Source organism: Oncorhynchus kisutch, linkage group LG8, assembly GCF_002021735.2.
Source record: "Oncorhynchus kisutch isolate 150728-3 linkage group LG8, Okis_V2, whole genome shotgun sequence".
Classification (NCBI taxonomy): Eukaryota; Metazoa; Chordata; class Actinopteri; order Salmoniformes; family Salmonidae; genus Oncorhynchus; species Oncorhynchus kisutch.
Window position 1 is genome coordinate 71082010 of NC_034181.2, and position 14646 is coordinate 71096655.

Here is a 14646-nt window from a genome sequence, read left to right on the forward strand (position 1 = left end):
GAGATTTCAGGAAAAGAGAACAGACGGACTAGAGCTAACTGAAGAGGACAGAAAGAAGGAATACTGAAAGAATACAGAAAATATTTTAAACACTCTGGCAAAGGATAATAAAACCTATTATGATGGTGAGTCCCTTAATCTGACTATGTTGGGGTGATTGGATTATCTGATGGGATAATGATACATGTAAACCTTTTGAGTATCCTATTGTATCTTGCACCACGCAGTACCATGTACATCGCCTACATTAGGTACCTAAAACTGGGCATGAGTCAAAGATGGTAAGGTATACAATGTTGGTTCAGAAGGAGATGACATGGTCTCAAATGGGGCGGCAGGTAGTGGTTAGAGCGTTGGAATAGTAACCGAAAGGTTGCAAGATCAAATCTCCGAGCTGACATGGTAAAAATCTCATTCTGCCCCTGAACAAGGCAGTTAACCCACTGTTCCTAGGCCGTCATTGAAAATAACTGACTTGCCTAGTTAAATAAAGATACAATTTTTAAAAATGATGTCCTGTCTTTTCATAGCTAATTAATAGGCTAAATAACAACTTAGAATCATTTCACATCAATTCAGTAGTGAGGGAAAAACAAGATAATAAAGTATGCTGCCTGCCTTGGTTTAAAGCTAGAATCGTTCATTAAAACAATAACAAAACGGTCATCGGGTCTGTGTTTGTGGTCAAAGATCGAGGGATGGGCCTGGAGAAATGTAACCACTCTCAAATTCATAGACAAGTGCTATGGATGCAACGACTGACCATCCACGATCTCAAAATTATAGTTTTAAACACGTTTTGAGGCTATACAGTGTTTGTTTCCAGATTTATTTTGCATGTTACATAAATTAAAATATGATTGAAATAGTTTTGCTTCCAAACATTTTTCATTATGTTAGTCAAAAAGCAGCTTCTCTGTGTTGAAATTGTGTGGGCGTACCCCAACAACAGAACGTTGTGGGCATATACCGGTCATTAAAAATCATGCCAGTAGACCGCTGATTAGCAAGCATTGAGATAGCCTACAACTTTGAGGTGGGGTTTTTGAAGTGTTTTATGCTTTGGCCACACGTACGAGTATATACGAGAATAGAATGAGTCAACAACATATGAGTTAACAAAATATTAACTTTTACAAATTCGATTTTCACTGGAACAGGTGCTTTAATTTATGACCAAACATGTATGTTGCAACTAAGGATTCCAGCTTTAATTGAAACATTCTCCAAGTGGCCAATGTGAGACTGCGTAACATCAAATAACTCCTCCTAGCGTTTGGCTCGAGGAGGCAAGCATCATTTCAGAGAGAAGGTTGTCACTGACGGGAAAGAAGTGCAGCAGGGTGGTCTGCATTCCTTTGGGAATTATAGGAGTTGAATGCATGACTCTGCCACTTTATACATAGGAGCTGGGCGTCATTTACACATAATAACGAATAGGGACTCTATTTAATTGTCAATTTTAAAGGATTGTTTCAATTTGCGGTTATCGCAATGAGTGCGACCGTTGCATCAGAGAGCTGCTTTCTGTCCGCCCTACAGCCCAACACCGCGGTCACCACTTATGCAGTCCCGTCCGATGTGCAGTTGGGACCGAGGGGTTCCATAATGGACGAGGTGGAAAGGGCTAAGAGGGTTCAACAACAAGTCCATCTGCGCCTCGCCGAAAAGAGGTCTTCATCCCTCACACGGCTGAACGGCTCGAACTGCATTTCCCCAGGTGGGCAACTTATTATACATTTTAGCCTGTGTGCTATTTTAGAAATGTGAGGCATTTGTTTTTCAACAAACGAACAAACGAATTACCGGCTGTGTGTAGACCAGACCAAATACTCATTAAATTTGTCAATTACACCCTTAGGGAAGATGGCTCAACCGTACTCTTTCAACATAAGTCCAGTCCAAATTTACTATGATCCGTTTTCCTTTGATATACAAAACATGGAAAAGGTCATTTTATCATTGGTAGCCTAAAGACTTGTCAATATTGATAGATTATTATTGTATTGTAATCAGTGAAACTAGTCCTTGTCTTGGCAGACTGGTCTTGCTGGTACCAGATGGGGTTAAGCGTTTATAGTGTGGTGTGAGTAGTCATATTATGGTACAGCGGTTTCCCCTAAGACCACCTCCCCATCTAGGCTATATTACTCTCTCCTACATGCCATAAAAATGCAGCCCTGCAGGTATTTCATAACATGCAGGGGGCAAGGTAACACATCTGAGTGATCTGACAGATGGTTCTCACATCTGCAGTCATGGTGTCTACAGATGCTACGCCAAACCAGGAAAGCGTTCAGTCTGTCTTGCCAGATGCCAAACTTTCACAGTAATTCTGTATAGAAAACGTTATTTATACACAGATGCTTTTACACAGAAGATGTGATATTCTGAAAAATCGGAACATTTAGTCACAGCCAGGAATTATCACTGCATGTGGCAATGAACCATATTATGTGAGTGACAGATTCCTTTTCATGGATTTGTCATTTGCGTCTTGGGTGTGACAGCCTTGGCTGTCACACCCAAGGCTTTAGATTTTAGCAGAAGTTTGATGCCTATACAGTATGAACAAGTAACAGTCACACGGCTCATAAGTGACAGAAGATAAACTCGAATCGAAGAAAAGGTTAGTATTTAGTCTCTGAGCTTTTGATCCTTGTGCTGACTGATTTAACACTTAAGGGTTTAAAGATTATTTCATGCCCAATACTAATAGAACATGGTTACACAGTTGGAGAATGTTAATTTGTTTAACACTAGAATGATATCATTAGGTAGCTAGTTTACTAGGCAATGTTTTGACCATGTCCATTTCGGATAGTTGACACCTTATGACATAATTTTTTACAGGATTGGGGAGGAAAATGATGCACAATACAGTATATTATGATAAAGTATAATGGTAGTTTTGAACTGCTAGTCATGGTGGTTATTGATAACATAAAGCTCAGATAAATAAAAAACGGGACCCTCTGATGTATGGAACATTCCTGTCAATCCATTCAGCTCTTCAGAATGGGTTATCAGTAGCACCAAGCTGCTCAGCTCATGTTCTATTTTGGACAGGGTTGAGTGGGTTGGGTTGGATATTGTGGTCAGATGGCGTCTCCGAAAGAACTACGTGAAACCAACACATAAATCAGTCAGCTGCCTGTGTTTTGCAATGAGAAGGCAAACAACTTGAGTTGGGAAAACTATACTGTTAATTATAGTGCTGTTACAAACTGTAATTAAGATAGGTATTTTGATTGAAAACATACAGTGACAGTGGGCCTATTTCACTCAGCAGTGAAGTACATCCCCAACAATTGATTATATTTGTATGTGTGTGTGTGTGTGTGCGTGTGTGCGTGCGTGTGTGTCTAAAACTCACAATTGAGGGGATATTGGGAATTTAATGCATAGTCTATTTGACAAAAGCTTATGTTATTGCAACTCCTATTCAAACTCAACAGGGGGCTATAGATAATACTGTCTCAAATGACTTACAACACCATATTATCACATTGTTGCCATGGTTATACAGTCAAAACATACAGTATTTGTATACACAGTAAGAAAAGTAGATTTTTATGACCTAATGTTCAGACCTAAAGGTAGAGTAACACTTGACCTGCAAAGTAGTGGACAGAGCTCAGCTCTCACACAGTGCAGAGACAACTTTGTACATGCAGGGAATTAGTTTAACAAACCTCCCCTTTGTTTAGTTTTTTTTTATATCACTATTAAAGGTCTAGTATTAATATCAGATTGAAGTGAGCGTCTGTAGTCAGCGTAAATCAATGTTTTTGTAGCCGTTTCCTGTGAGTAAGTAGACTCTCTTTTGACCAGAATTGTCCTGTTCAGTGTCAACCCTCAGGCATGGAATCCTCCCACACGGTTCAGTTGGCCTCTCTCAACCCCTGCTAGGTCACTCTGCCAGGAGTCAGCCTCACTGGGACATATCCACTCAGTTAACCCTAACTATACAATATTAGTTAAGCTATAGTGTCAGCATTACTTTCTAGTGGTCTTTATGTGTTTAGCTGGTCCAGTATGAAATGCCAGGGTCTGTTTTAATGCACTCTCACAAAACAAAGAATCTCCCAAAGGTATACTACCTTGCCTACAGTGCAGCTCCAGTTTTAGGCTAATCCCCTCTAAAACATGAGGTATTGTGCAATATCTCCCTGGGTGTGTGTTTACATTTCTACATGTTTGCTGCTTGTCTTGGTGTACAGCTGAGGCTGGTATTGTTGTTGTTTTTCATGCACAAACATAGTAACCATGAGTCCAAATAGCAAAGCAAGTGGCAAGAAGCTAATCAGAGTCATCATTTGTTACACTTTTTAGTAACAAGAACAAGTGCTTTGCAGGACAGGTTATAGCTTCATTAATATGTAATTAGACTAATTGTGAAATTGTAATCTCAGGAGAAAGTTGTGGTTGCATTCTCTGTCTAAGACAACGTCTTTCTCTATCCACATGTAGACCATGGTGGCACAATGAGATATAACACGTACAACCCCGGATTCAGCTCAAAGTCAATGGTGTATAACACAGGGAGTAGGACCATGAAGGTGAGTACTGTAGGACTTCATATTTTCTAATGTTCAGTTGTGTTTATTTTTGCCTTCATGATAATCCCTAATCTAAAAGCCCCAAAGTCCTGCTTTTCTAGCTGATTGCCATGCCACCTTTGTCCCTTATCTAAACCAGGAGAGATATGCGTTAAAAAAAGAAACTCCACAGTCCTACCACAGTGACACACTTCACAGCTGCACCCTCACAACACATACATGCAGTATTTCCCAGGATCCTACCATAACTATGTTTAGATGAGACACAGGAACAAAAATCTCTGGACAAGATTCTACTGCCCAAAGAGTCTAAAAACATCTTAACCATGACCTCGTTTTTAGACTAGACAGTTTGGCCAATGTTTGCTTTTTGGGTATTATTGTAGTGTAGATAGTTAAGTGTAACAGTGTCCTCTCTGTATGGCCTCTAGATGCCCCCGGTATCCCAGCAGTACTTGGGAGGTAGGTACTCGTCTCTCTCAGCGGTGGAGTTAGGACCCAGATACAGAATCAGCCAGCCTCCAGTCAACACTAGCTACCTCCACCATGACGACATCCAGCTAGGTGGCTACCAGACCAACCGGACGAGGACCACCAGGTCCAGATCAGTTTGTCAGGCTGACCAAGAGGCAGTGGTCCAGGGTGTGGGAGGCCTGCTCACCCTGCGCCACCAGCAGCAAAACCCAGTGGCCAGCTGGGTGGCCCGTGATGGCATGGCCACAGAGTTCCACTCCTACCATGGTGGAGGTATACCTGCCCCAGCAACGATGAGGCGCACACTCAGTGGAACCCTGGCGGGGGGTGGTAGCGGTGGGTGGAGAGAGGCAGAGCTAGTTTACCAGCACTCCTACAAAGGCCCCGCCCACCGTACCATTAGTCGCATCAACAACAGACAACAGCAGCAGCAACATCTGAGCTCAGCGTCGGGGCTGCAGCAGTGGCAGCAGGTGTCTAGCGGGGGCGGTGGCAGTGTGTACGGAGGCTGGGGGCAGTACCAGAACTCCCTGCCCCGACCGGCCTCCTTGAACAGCATGAAGAGTATGGGGAAAGGCATGGACGTGCCTGATGGGGGCAGGGATTCAGCTGACAGCAACGAGAAACTCGGAGGGTGAGAGATGCATAGACTGTTAAAATCTCCTGGAATATCAAACGAACAAACTTAGCCCTAGGTACATTCTGTTCTTCATACATAACTGTTATAGGCTTCAGATGAACCTCACTCTCCTTTGTCTTCCTGGTGTTTGTGGACAGAATGCACAGTTTAGACATGCCCACCGCGGTCAACTACCTCTCCATGTCCGACACAGCCATGCAGGTGCTGGGAGCAGCCTACGTCCAGCACCAATGTTACCATAGCAGTGATGCCAAGAACCAGGTAACAGATCCTTCTCAATAAAAATAGCCATATACAGAAACATACTTCATTGCCCAAAATAGAATTTACAGCCCTACTGTTTAAACTAAACTGAGTTTTCCGTGATCTTATCAAAAATGCCATTGTAATATAGAATTTGTTGTCTTGTTATGGCTTAGTAAGTCAGCCTGATAGTCATATAGACTAGTCAGTCATCCACCTGTCTGTCACCCCCTGACCCGCGATGTCGACAACAGGTGCGTCTGCTGAAGGGTGTCCCAGCCCTGGTGCAGCTCTTCAGCAGTGACAGCCAGGAGGTCCAGCGCTACGCTACAGGCGCTACACGCAACCTCATCTATGAGAACATGGACAACAAGGCGGCCCTCATTGAGGCTGGGGGAGTAGCCAAGCTCATCAGTGTCCTGAAAGAACCAGATGAGGAGCTTCGCAAGAACATCACTGGTAAGATCATCTATATACTTTAACAATCAGCTTGGATCTCAAACTAAGTTACAATTTTAAAGTTCAAGGAAATACTGTCAATATGAGAGCAACAAAAGCAAAACAGTCAACGTGACATGAGGTGAGGAGAAGAAGCATACAGTATATTGTCACCAATCAGAGATTCAAGTAATCACTTTCTTTCAATTAGAGTCCAACATAAAGTTAATAAAGTTCAAATCCCAAATAGAATCCCAACCAAAATAATATATTTTTAGTAGTGATGGGCACCGATATGGAAAATCTATATATCAATGCCATTTGCTTTTTTCTAACCGATATCAATATTATATCATTTTATGAATAACATAGCTACTGTGTGAATGTTATATTTTCTGTTTACTTCTACGGCTTTGAGAAGTACAGACAACTGCTTGCTGTGTGAATGTTCTAGGGGCCTAACCTACCCAACCACTTTGGATACAATGAAAAGCCAGTTGATGCCCCATCAGCAGGCAGTTACGTTGTGCTTGCAGAAATATTCATGTATGTTTGTTTTTTTACATAATTCTGTAAGGTAACAGCAATCATGATTCAATTTGATATCAATATAGGTTTTTCAATATTGTTGCCCACCACAAAAGTTTAGGCTATATATTTTTTATCATTCACGTGCTAAAGATTCTGTCAAATATAACAGCCTAATTGTAGTCTGTAGAGATAGAATCTGTCTGTACACAGGTTGAGCATGTGGACCGGTAGTAACTATGTAATAGAGGTTCCCTTTGTAAATGGGTCAAGCTGGGAATGAAGAATGCCCTGTAACCTGAGGACACTCAAATCCCTCAGCCCATTGAAAGGGGCAGCCTAATTTCCCAGCAGTCTCTTGTGCTTTGTTCATGCTTGGCTGCCTCCTCCTCTGAGTAATAGTCCTTGAGATTCCTGGACCCTGTATGTATTTGAACCCTCCCCTGTGTCAACTGCACTTCACAGAGAGAGAGAGAGAGAGAGAGAGAGAGAGAGAGAGAGAGAGAGAGGGCCATGCTGCTCTGATCAGTTGATTGGAGGGTATATGGAGCCACTGACATTTCATTGGCTAATACGATAACGGAGTAGCTGTGGATCCGACTTCTCTGGACCCCACTTCCCGACAGCTAAAGGTCCGAAGCTTCTGCGAATGTGCGGAATTCTCTACTTTACGCACAGTCTCTGCTCCACTGTTAGGCTGCCCAGAGAACAAAGTAGTCTGGGGAATAAATGTCTGCAACATCACATAATGCTAGTATTCTACATAACAGAACTGAATATAATAGCAAGACAAAAAATAATAAAGGATTTTAGGATGATTGTGCAAATGGTTGGATTTTTCTCTCATGTGGCCAAAACTCAGCAATGCACACCACTAGGAAAAATATGTGCTTTGATAAAAACTAAACACAGGTTAGTGCTACAGTTTGTTAACACCATCTGCTAAAATTGTTGCTCACTGTACATAATTGAAAACAACACTGTAGGCTTGATTCTTCACTGTTTAGCTCAAGAAGATCTACAGTTGAACTCGGAAGTTTAAATACACTTAGGTTAGAGTCATTAAACATATTTTTCAACCACTCCACAAATTTATTGTTAACAAACTATAGTTTTGGCATCTACTTTGTGCATGACGCAAGTATTTTTTCCAACAATTGTTTACAGACAGATTATTTCACTTATAATTCGCTGTATCACAATTCCAGTGGGTCAGAAGTTTACATACACTAAGTTGACAGTGCCTTTAAACAGCTTGTGCAATGACAACAGCTCCTGTGGTCCTGGACTGAGTTACCGTTAGATGGAGGAAGGCCAGTGATGAAGTCCTGAGCTATGTGTGACCAGGGGCGGCTGGGTACGGGAAGAGGTCGAAGCCGACTGGATGTAGGTTTGATGGAGGTTTTGTTTCCGGGCACAGACCGAGCAGGCTGAGATGAATTCCCGAGCGTCTCTCTCTCATGACAAAGGAAAATTATGTGGATATATTGAAGCAACATCTCAAGACATCAGTCAGTAAGTTAAAGCTTGGTCGCAAATGGGTCTTCCAAATGGACAATGACCCCAAGCATACTTCCAAAGTTGTGGGAAAATGCCTTAAAGACAACAAAGTGACCATCACAAAGCCCCGACCTCACTCCTATAGAAATCTTTGGGCAGATCTGAAAAAGTGTGTGCGAGCAAGGAGGCCTACAAACCGGACTCAGTTACACCATCCCTGTCAGGAGGAATGGGCCAAAATCCACCCAACTTATTGTGGGAAGCTTGTGGAAGGCTACCCGAAACGTTTGACCGAAGTTAAACAATTTAAAGGCAATGCTGCCAAATAGTAATTGAGTGTATGAAAACTTCTGACCTACTGGGAATGTGATGAAAGAAATAAAAGCTGAAATAAATCATTCTCTCTACTATTATTCTGACATTTCATTTTCTTAAAATGAAGTGGTGATCCTCACTGACCTAAAACAGGGCATTTTACTAGGATTACATGTCAGGAATTGTGAAAAACTGAGTTTAAATGTATTTGGCTAAGGTGTATGTAAACTTCTGACTTCAACTGTCTATGCATATCCCCATGAATTGGATTGAGATCAAATGGTTGGCATGCAGACGCTGCATGGCATTTCGCCTGTGAACTTCACCTGTAAAATTATTATAATTCACGACTGACAGTGAGAAATGTGAAGGGAGGGTGACCACAAAAACTGGTGAGTAAAGTAGAGGTAAAGAAACACACGAGCAGAACGTGATTGGGATCTTCAGCGCTGGGGAAAAAGGATCCAGGGGGATGGGGCGGAATGACCTACGGATCCGCAGCCTCGGCCATTAGATAAACTAGTGTGTGGGGGCGATAGATGTGTCACTTATGCTCTGTAAATACTTTCCCTGAAATTCTTATCATACTGTGATAGTTAATGTATTATAGAAATTATATTTCCCATTACAGATCCGTAGAAGGTCCAAAAGGCTTCTTAACAGCTTCTACCCCCAAGCCATAAGACTCCTGAACAGCTAATCAAATGACTACCCGGACTATTTGCATTGCCCCCCCCCCCCCCCCTCATTTTTTACGTGCATAGTCACTTTACCTCTACCTACACATGTACATATTAGCTCAATTACCTCGACTAACCGGTGCCCCCGCAGATTGACTCTGTACTGGTACGCCCTTTATATAGCCTCGCTACAGTAACGTTTTTGTTGCTTCCTAATTATTATTATATATTTTTTCTATTTTTCTTATTTCTTATTTCTTTATTTTTTTACTTCAGTTTATTTGAGTAAATACTGTCCAAAAACTATTTTTTCTTAAAACTGCATTGTTGGTTAAGGGCTTCTAAGTAAGCATTTCACTGTAAGGTCTACCTACACCTGTTGTATTCGGCGCATGTGACAAAATAACACTTGATTTGATATTGATACATCAGATATTATTTATTGGCCACATTGAAAATAGAAAATAGGATTCCCAGGGTTTACTTTGGAATCATATGACATGAATCCCACTGTGATAATAGTGATTATTTAGACCTATTGAAGTTAAATCATTTGGATGTCAGGTTATCAGCACACACTCTATCCTGGTCATAGAGGCTGTTTTGTGTATCCGACAGAGTGGTTCAATAAACCCTCTCTCTCCTCTGTCTGTCCTGCAGGTATTCTGTGGAACATGTCCTCTAAGGACAGTCTGAAGGAGAAGTTGGCCAGAGAGACATTGAGTGAGCTCACAGAGAGGGTGCTGGTGCCCCTGTGCAGTGGTGTAGATTCAGAGCTGATCCGTCAGAGTCCATCTGAGGCAGACATCTTCTACAACACCACAGGCTGCCTGAGGTAGCTATACCTATCTGCCTACATGTTGTATACATACACACTGTACAAGGACTGATACATGTACTGTATACAACTTCTCTGTACTCTCTTCCTCTGTTCAGGAACCTGAGCTCAGTGAACGAGAGGACGAGGCAGCAGATGAGAGACATGCGAGGGCTGGTGGACTCGCTGGTGGCCTACATCCAGAACTCCCTTCAGGATGAGAAAGCAGAGGACAAAGTACGCCTCAACTGTTCTACTTATGTCACATTATTGTGTGTTTCTTTCACAACTTGATTATTTTTCTGGGCATGTTCTTTCAGGTCAAACCCTTTTCCCAATTTTAATATCTCATTTGATTTGATCTCATATACTACAGTCTTCAGCAACTCATGGGTTCAGCTGGAGTAGAGTGAGAGCCAATCATTGTATCTGTACAGTTCATCATTAGTGTTACTGTTTGTATTATCTACCAGACAGCCAGACTGGTCATGCTGTGGCCTATCTGCTGTATGTAATGCAGGCTGCTTTGAGAGACACAATGGCCACCTATGTTTCCATCTCACCCTCTCCTCACCCCTTCTCTCACTCTCTCTTTCTCTCTCTTCCCCCCCCTCCCTCAATCTTTGTCTGTGCTTGCAGGGTGTAGAGAATGCAGTGTGTGTCCTGAGGAACCTGTCTTATCAGCTGTACAGTGAGATCCCTCCCTCAACCCTACTGCGACTGGAGGGGCCTACGCGGGCCAGAGCCACTACTGAGACTGAGTCCATTGGCTGTTTCACCCCACAGAGCAAGAAGGCAAAGGAGGTAGGTGTCATTTACCCAAGGCAAACCCAAAGGAAATATCAAATTACGGCTAAACTTCAAGACACTGAAACATTATACAGTATGTCGTCATACAATCCTGATTGACATGGGACCATGATATGTTTTTTCTGTAATTAATCTATTCCCCTGATCTCTATAGCGACAGAACCAGGAACTGTCCACCTTCTCAGAGGTGGCTAAGCAGCCAAAGGGGGCGGAGTGGCTGTGGCACCCCCAGGTGGTGGGGCTGTATAACCGCGTGCTTCAGCACTATGAGACCAACACGGCAACACGAGAGGCTGCAGCAGGAGCCCTGCAGAACATCACAGCCGGAGAGACCAGGGTAGGTCCCACTCCTCTCCCCCACTGGCTGACCTAGCCATCACTTTCACCATGACAGGCTACTTATGCTTCATTCACATTTACAGTTCAATGAAAATGTACTCAACACTAGTGTTGAATTCCCCTTCCTCCTTGTGTATCAGTGGGCGTCAGTGCTGAGTTGGGTGGCTTTAGAGCAGGAGCGGATGCTGCCTGTGGTGCTGGACCTCCTGCAGACACAAAGCGACCAGGAGATGCGTTCCCTCACTGGCCTCCTGAGGAACCTGTCCCGACACAGCAGAAACAAGGACGACATGGGTGAGACTCAACCCCCAGTACCCCACGCTGTTAATTTCTACCTCTGTCTCTCCTGCCCTCAACCTTGTATCCATCCATTCCATGCATATTAATCACAGTAATTCCCCTTATAAGGAGACTTTAAAGAATGGCTACTTCTCTCCCTTCTGACCTCTAGCTACGAAGGTAGTGAACATTCTGGTGACCAAGCTCCCCAGTGATGGCCACCAGAAGGAACCATCGAGTGAAGTGGTGGTCAACATATGTGGGACCCTCAATAACCTGGTTGCAGGCAGCTCACTAGCAGCGAGAGACATCGCCTTCTTTGATGGACTCCCCAAACTTGTTGCAATTAAGTCTTCCCACGACAACAGGTTAGTGAATCTTGTCTCTCAGTGTTCTTGGTTTTGTTATTCATTGTGTCTGCTTTTTATTTCCAATTTCCTGTCTGGCTCCTGTTGTGTTTGACTGTGTTTTTCTCCTACTATAGCTCAGGGAAGCTGAAGGCTGCCAAGGCTGCTTCCACAGTACTCTTCAACATGTTCCAGTACAACAAGCTGCATAAAGATTATAAACAGGTGAGGCTAACACCATTTAACATAGACATTGTGATAGATGGGCTTGGAGAGCAGGAAACGGGGGGGTCGTTTGGCCTCTTCCATTGTGCATGGCCTTCTAACCTCTTGTCTTGGTCCAGATGGTTCTTTATTTTCTTTATGGCCTCTAACGGTTAGTCTAACTCTTTTTTTTTATCAGTTCTAAGAATTCTCCCCTCCCCCTCCCCTGGATCGACTGATATCCCCCATAATTCTTTGGCACAGCAAATATAAATATTTTCACTAAAGCTGTTAGGTATTACATTTTCATGGAAGTGAATTTTTCTCGTGGCCCTTAGGAATCCTTATTCTGTGCAGGTACTACAGTTATCAGTTCAAGTTTATACAATCTAGTTATCTGTTATCAGTTATATATTTAGACTATCTTTTATATCATGGTTTTCTTTGCTTGAGTTGCTTTGGTGTTTATTGAACAGGACCAGTAAAACACCTTGGTTTGGTGGTTGGCAACTGGACAGTCCTCTTCTTTGTGCTATAGTGCTACTTGAGTTTGTAGTGCAGTGTCTTGTGTTTCCTTGGATGGTCAGTTAAATGGTATGTTTGGAATCTGGCAGTGGAATGCTGGGAGCAGCCATTGATTGTCTCTTGCAAGATAACGGCTGTCTGTTTTTTCTCTGTGCTAAATATCAATCTTCAGTTGACACTTGTAAACACTGTTTGTCCCTTGTATGTGCCCTCTTCACACTGTAGAATATTTAGGCCTGTTTACTAGGGCCGGAACGATACCAGAATCGTGAAAAATTGTCATAAGACTGTTCCCTCTACCTCACGACAAGTGGTACAAGAGCTTCTGGGACCAAAAGGCTCCTGAACATCTTCTACCCCCAAACCATAAGATTGCTGAACAGTTAATATAATGGCTACCCGGACTATTTACATTGACACCTTTATTTAGAAAAAAAACATTGCACTACCTACATCAGTGGAGGCTGCTGAGGAGGGAGGATGGCTCATTATAATGGCTGAAATTGATCTAATGGAATGGTATCAACCATATGGAAACCACGTTTGATGTGTTTTGACACCATTCCATTGACTCCATTCCAGCCATTATTTAATAGCCGTCCTCCCCTCAGCAGCCTCCACTGGCCTGCATGTACCTCTGCACATTGACTTTGTACTGATACTCCTTATGTTATTTTATGGTGTTACTGTTTTCCTTTTTTTTTTTTTTGCAGTCATTTTTTTAAACACATTTTTAACTGCATTGTTGGGAAAGGGCTCGTATGTAAACATTTCACTGTAAATACCTGTTGTATTCAGGCATGTGACAAATAACATTTGATTCGATTTTTTTATTTGATACTTTTTAGTATCGTGGCAAGAAAACAAAAAAGTGGATTTAACTTCTTTAGCCCTAATGTTGGAAACAAACATCAGGATGTTGTCATCCAGTCACATGTATTGATTTTCCCAGCTATAGCACACACTATTTCACAGACAGCAGGTTTTTAAAGGAGCAAAGAGTTTGATCTGCTTCGTGTTTTCATTTTTGCCATGGAACAAAATATTGTGATACTGGTATAGTCCTGGGCCTACTATTTACCCTTGCTAAAAACAGACTGCTCTATCTAAGTGGCCTTCTCCCTTGTGTTTTACAGAAAGGGTTCACGAGGTGTGACTTCACCGACACGGCCATTTAGAGCAGACTGCTTGGGCCTTTTACTGGATTCATATTCTGGACCTGCTGGTAGAGCCAGCAGGAGGACCCCCACAATGAACCTGACACATCTGGTCTCAAATGGATGCATTGATGGAACCTGAAGAATTCTGAGGAATGTATTTACCGAATGTATTTAAGGACGGAGGAGAAGCAGCTTTTCTTTACTCAATATTTTTTCGATTTTATCACATTTTATTGGTCTTTCAAAATGGACTGCTTTACCAGCTTAATATTTGTATTGCCATGAGAGTGTTTTGGATGACTGAGGAATCTTCACTTCAGGACGGTGTGTGTGCGTGGTGCATGCCTGTGTGCATGCATGTGTGTGAATGTTTGGACTTAGTGGACTCGTCCTGTAAAAGGCATTGGATGCCTCTTTTCATCTCTGGTACCATATGGGCTCAACTTGCCATTCCTACAGACATACTGTGTATACAATCCTCTATATTGTTACTTTTACAGTACATGGATGCTTCACTGAAAGACAAGATACAGGATGGGTGGCCTCCAAACTCCCCTTTGAACTAATAATCACCAGAGCAATTTAAAGAGACCCTGCTTTTAATCACCCCAGTCTCCACTTCATGGTAATACATTGTTTTCCTGTTCCATCCAAGGAGGCTTTTCTGTGCTTATTTTCACCCCAAGTAACTAACAATAAACAGCATCTGACATGACCAGACAGTTGTCCCCAGTGTGTCATTTAAGAATGAAAATAAACTTCTCATTATCTTACCCCTCCCTCAC

General features: G+C 42.5%; 1 protein-coding gene across 2 annotated transcripts; it reads left to right on the forward strand.

Annotated features, from left to right (window-relative positions):
- On the forward strand, positions 1 to 14579 carry LOC109895343 (plakophilin-3). Of its 2 annotated transcripts, XM_020488972.2 has the most exons (14): positions 1 to 125; positions 1543 to 1720; positions 4474 to 4562; positions 4994 to 5670; positions 5814 to 5937; positions 6174 to 6378; positions 10041 to 10215; positions 10317 to 10434; positions 10837 to 11001; positions 11162 to 11344; positions 11487 to 11640; positions 11798 to 11993; positions 12110 to 12197; positions 13838 to 14579. In XM_020488972.2, exons 1-14 carry the CDS (start codon positions 120 to 122, stop codon positions 13877 to 13879), a joined length of 2400 nt encoding a protein of 799 aa, XP_020344561.1. In that variant the 5' UTR covers positions 1 to 119; the 3' UTR covers positions 13880 to 14579. The 2 variants fall into 2 exon arrangements, with proteins under 2 accessions (XP_020344561.1, XP_020344559.1); XM_020488970.2 differs by lacking the exon at positions 1 to 125 and having other exon boundaries at positions 994 to 1720.
- Positions 14580 to 14646: the final 67 nt, after the last annotated feature.

Excerpts from the sequence above, each read along its gene's own strand:
- LOC109895343 (XM_020488970.2), top strand. The coding sequence starts at position 1,495 with ATGAGTGCGACCGTTGCATCAGAGAGCTGCTTTCTGTCCGCCCTACAG. Across the intron at positions 4,563-4,993 it reads CAGGGAGTAGGACCATGAAG|ATGCCCCCGGTATCCCAGCA; the intron begins GTGAGTACTGTA and ends TATGGCCTCTAG. Across the intron at positions 12,198-13,837 it reads TGCATAAAGATTATAAACAG|AAAGGGTTCACGAGGTGTGA; the intron begins GTGAGGCTAACA and ends TGTGTTTTACAG.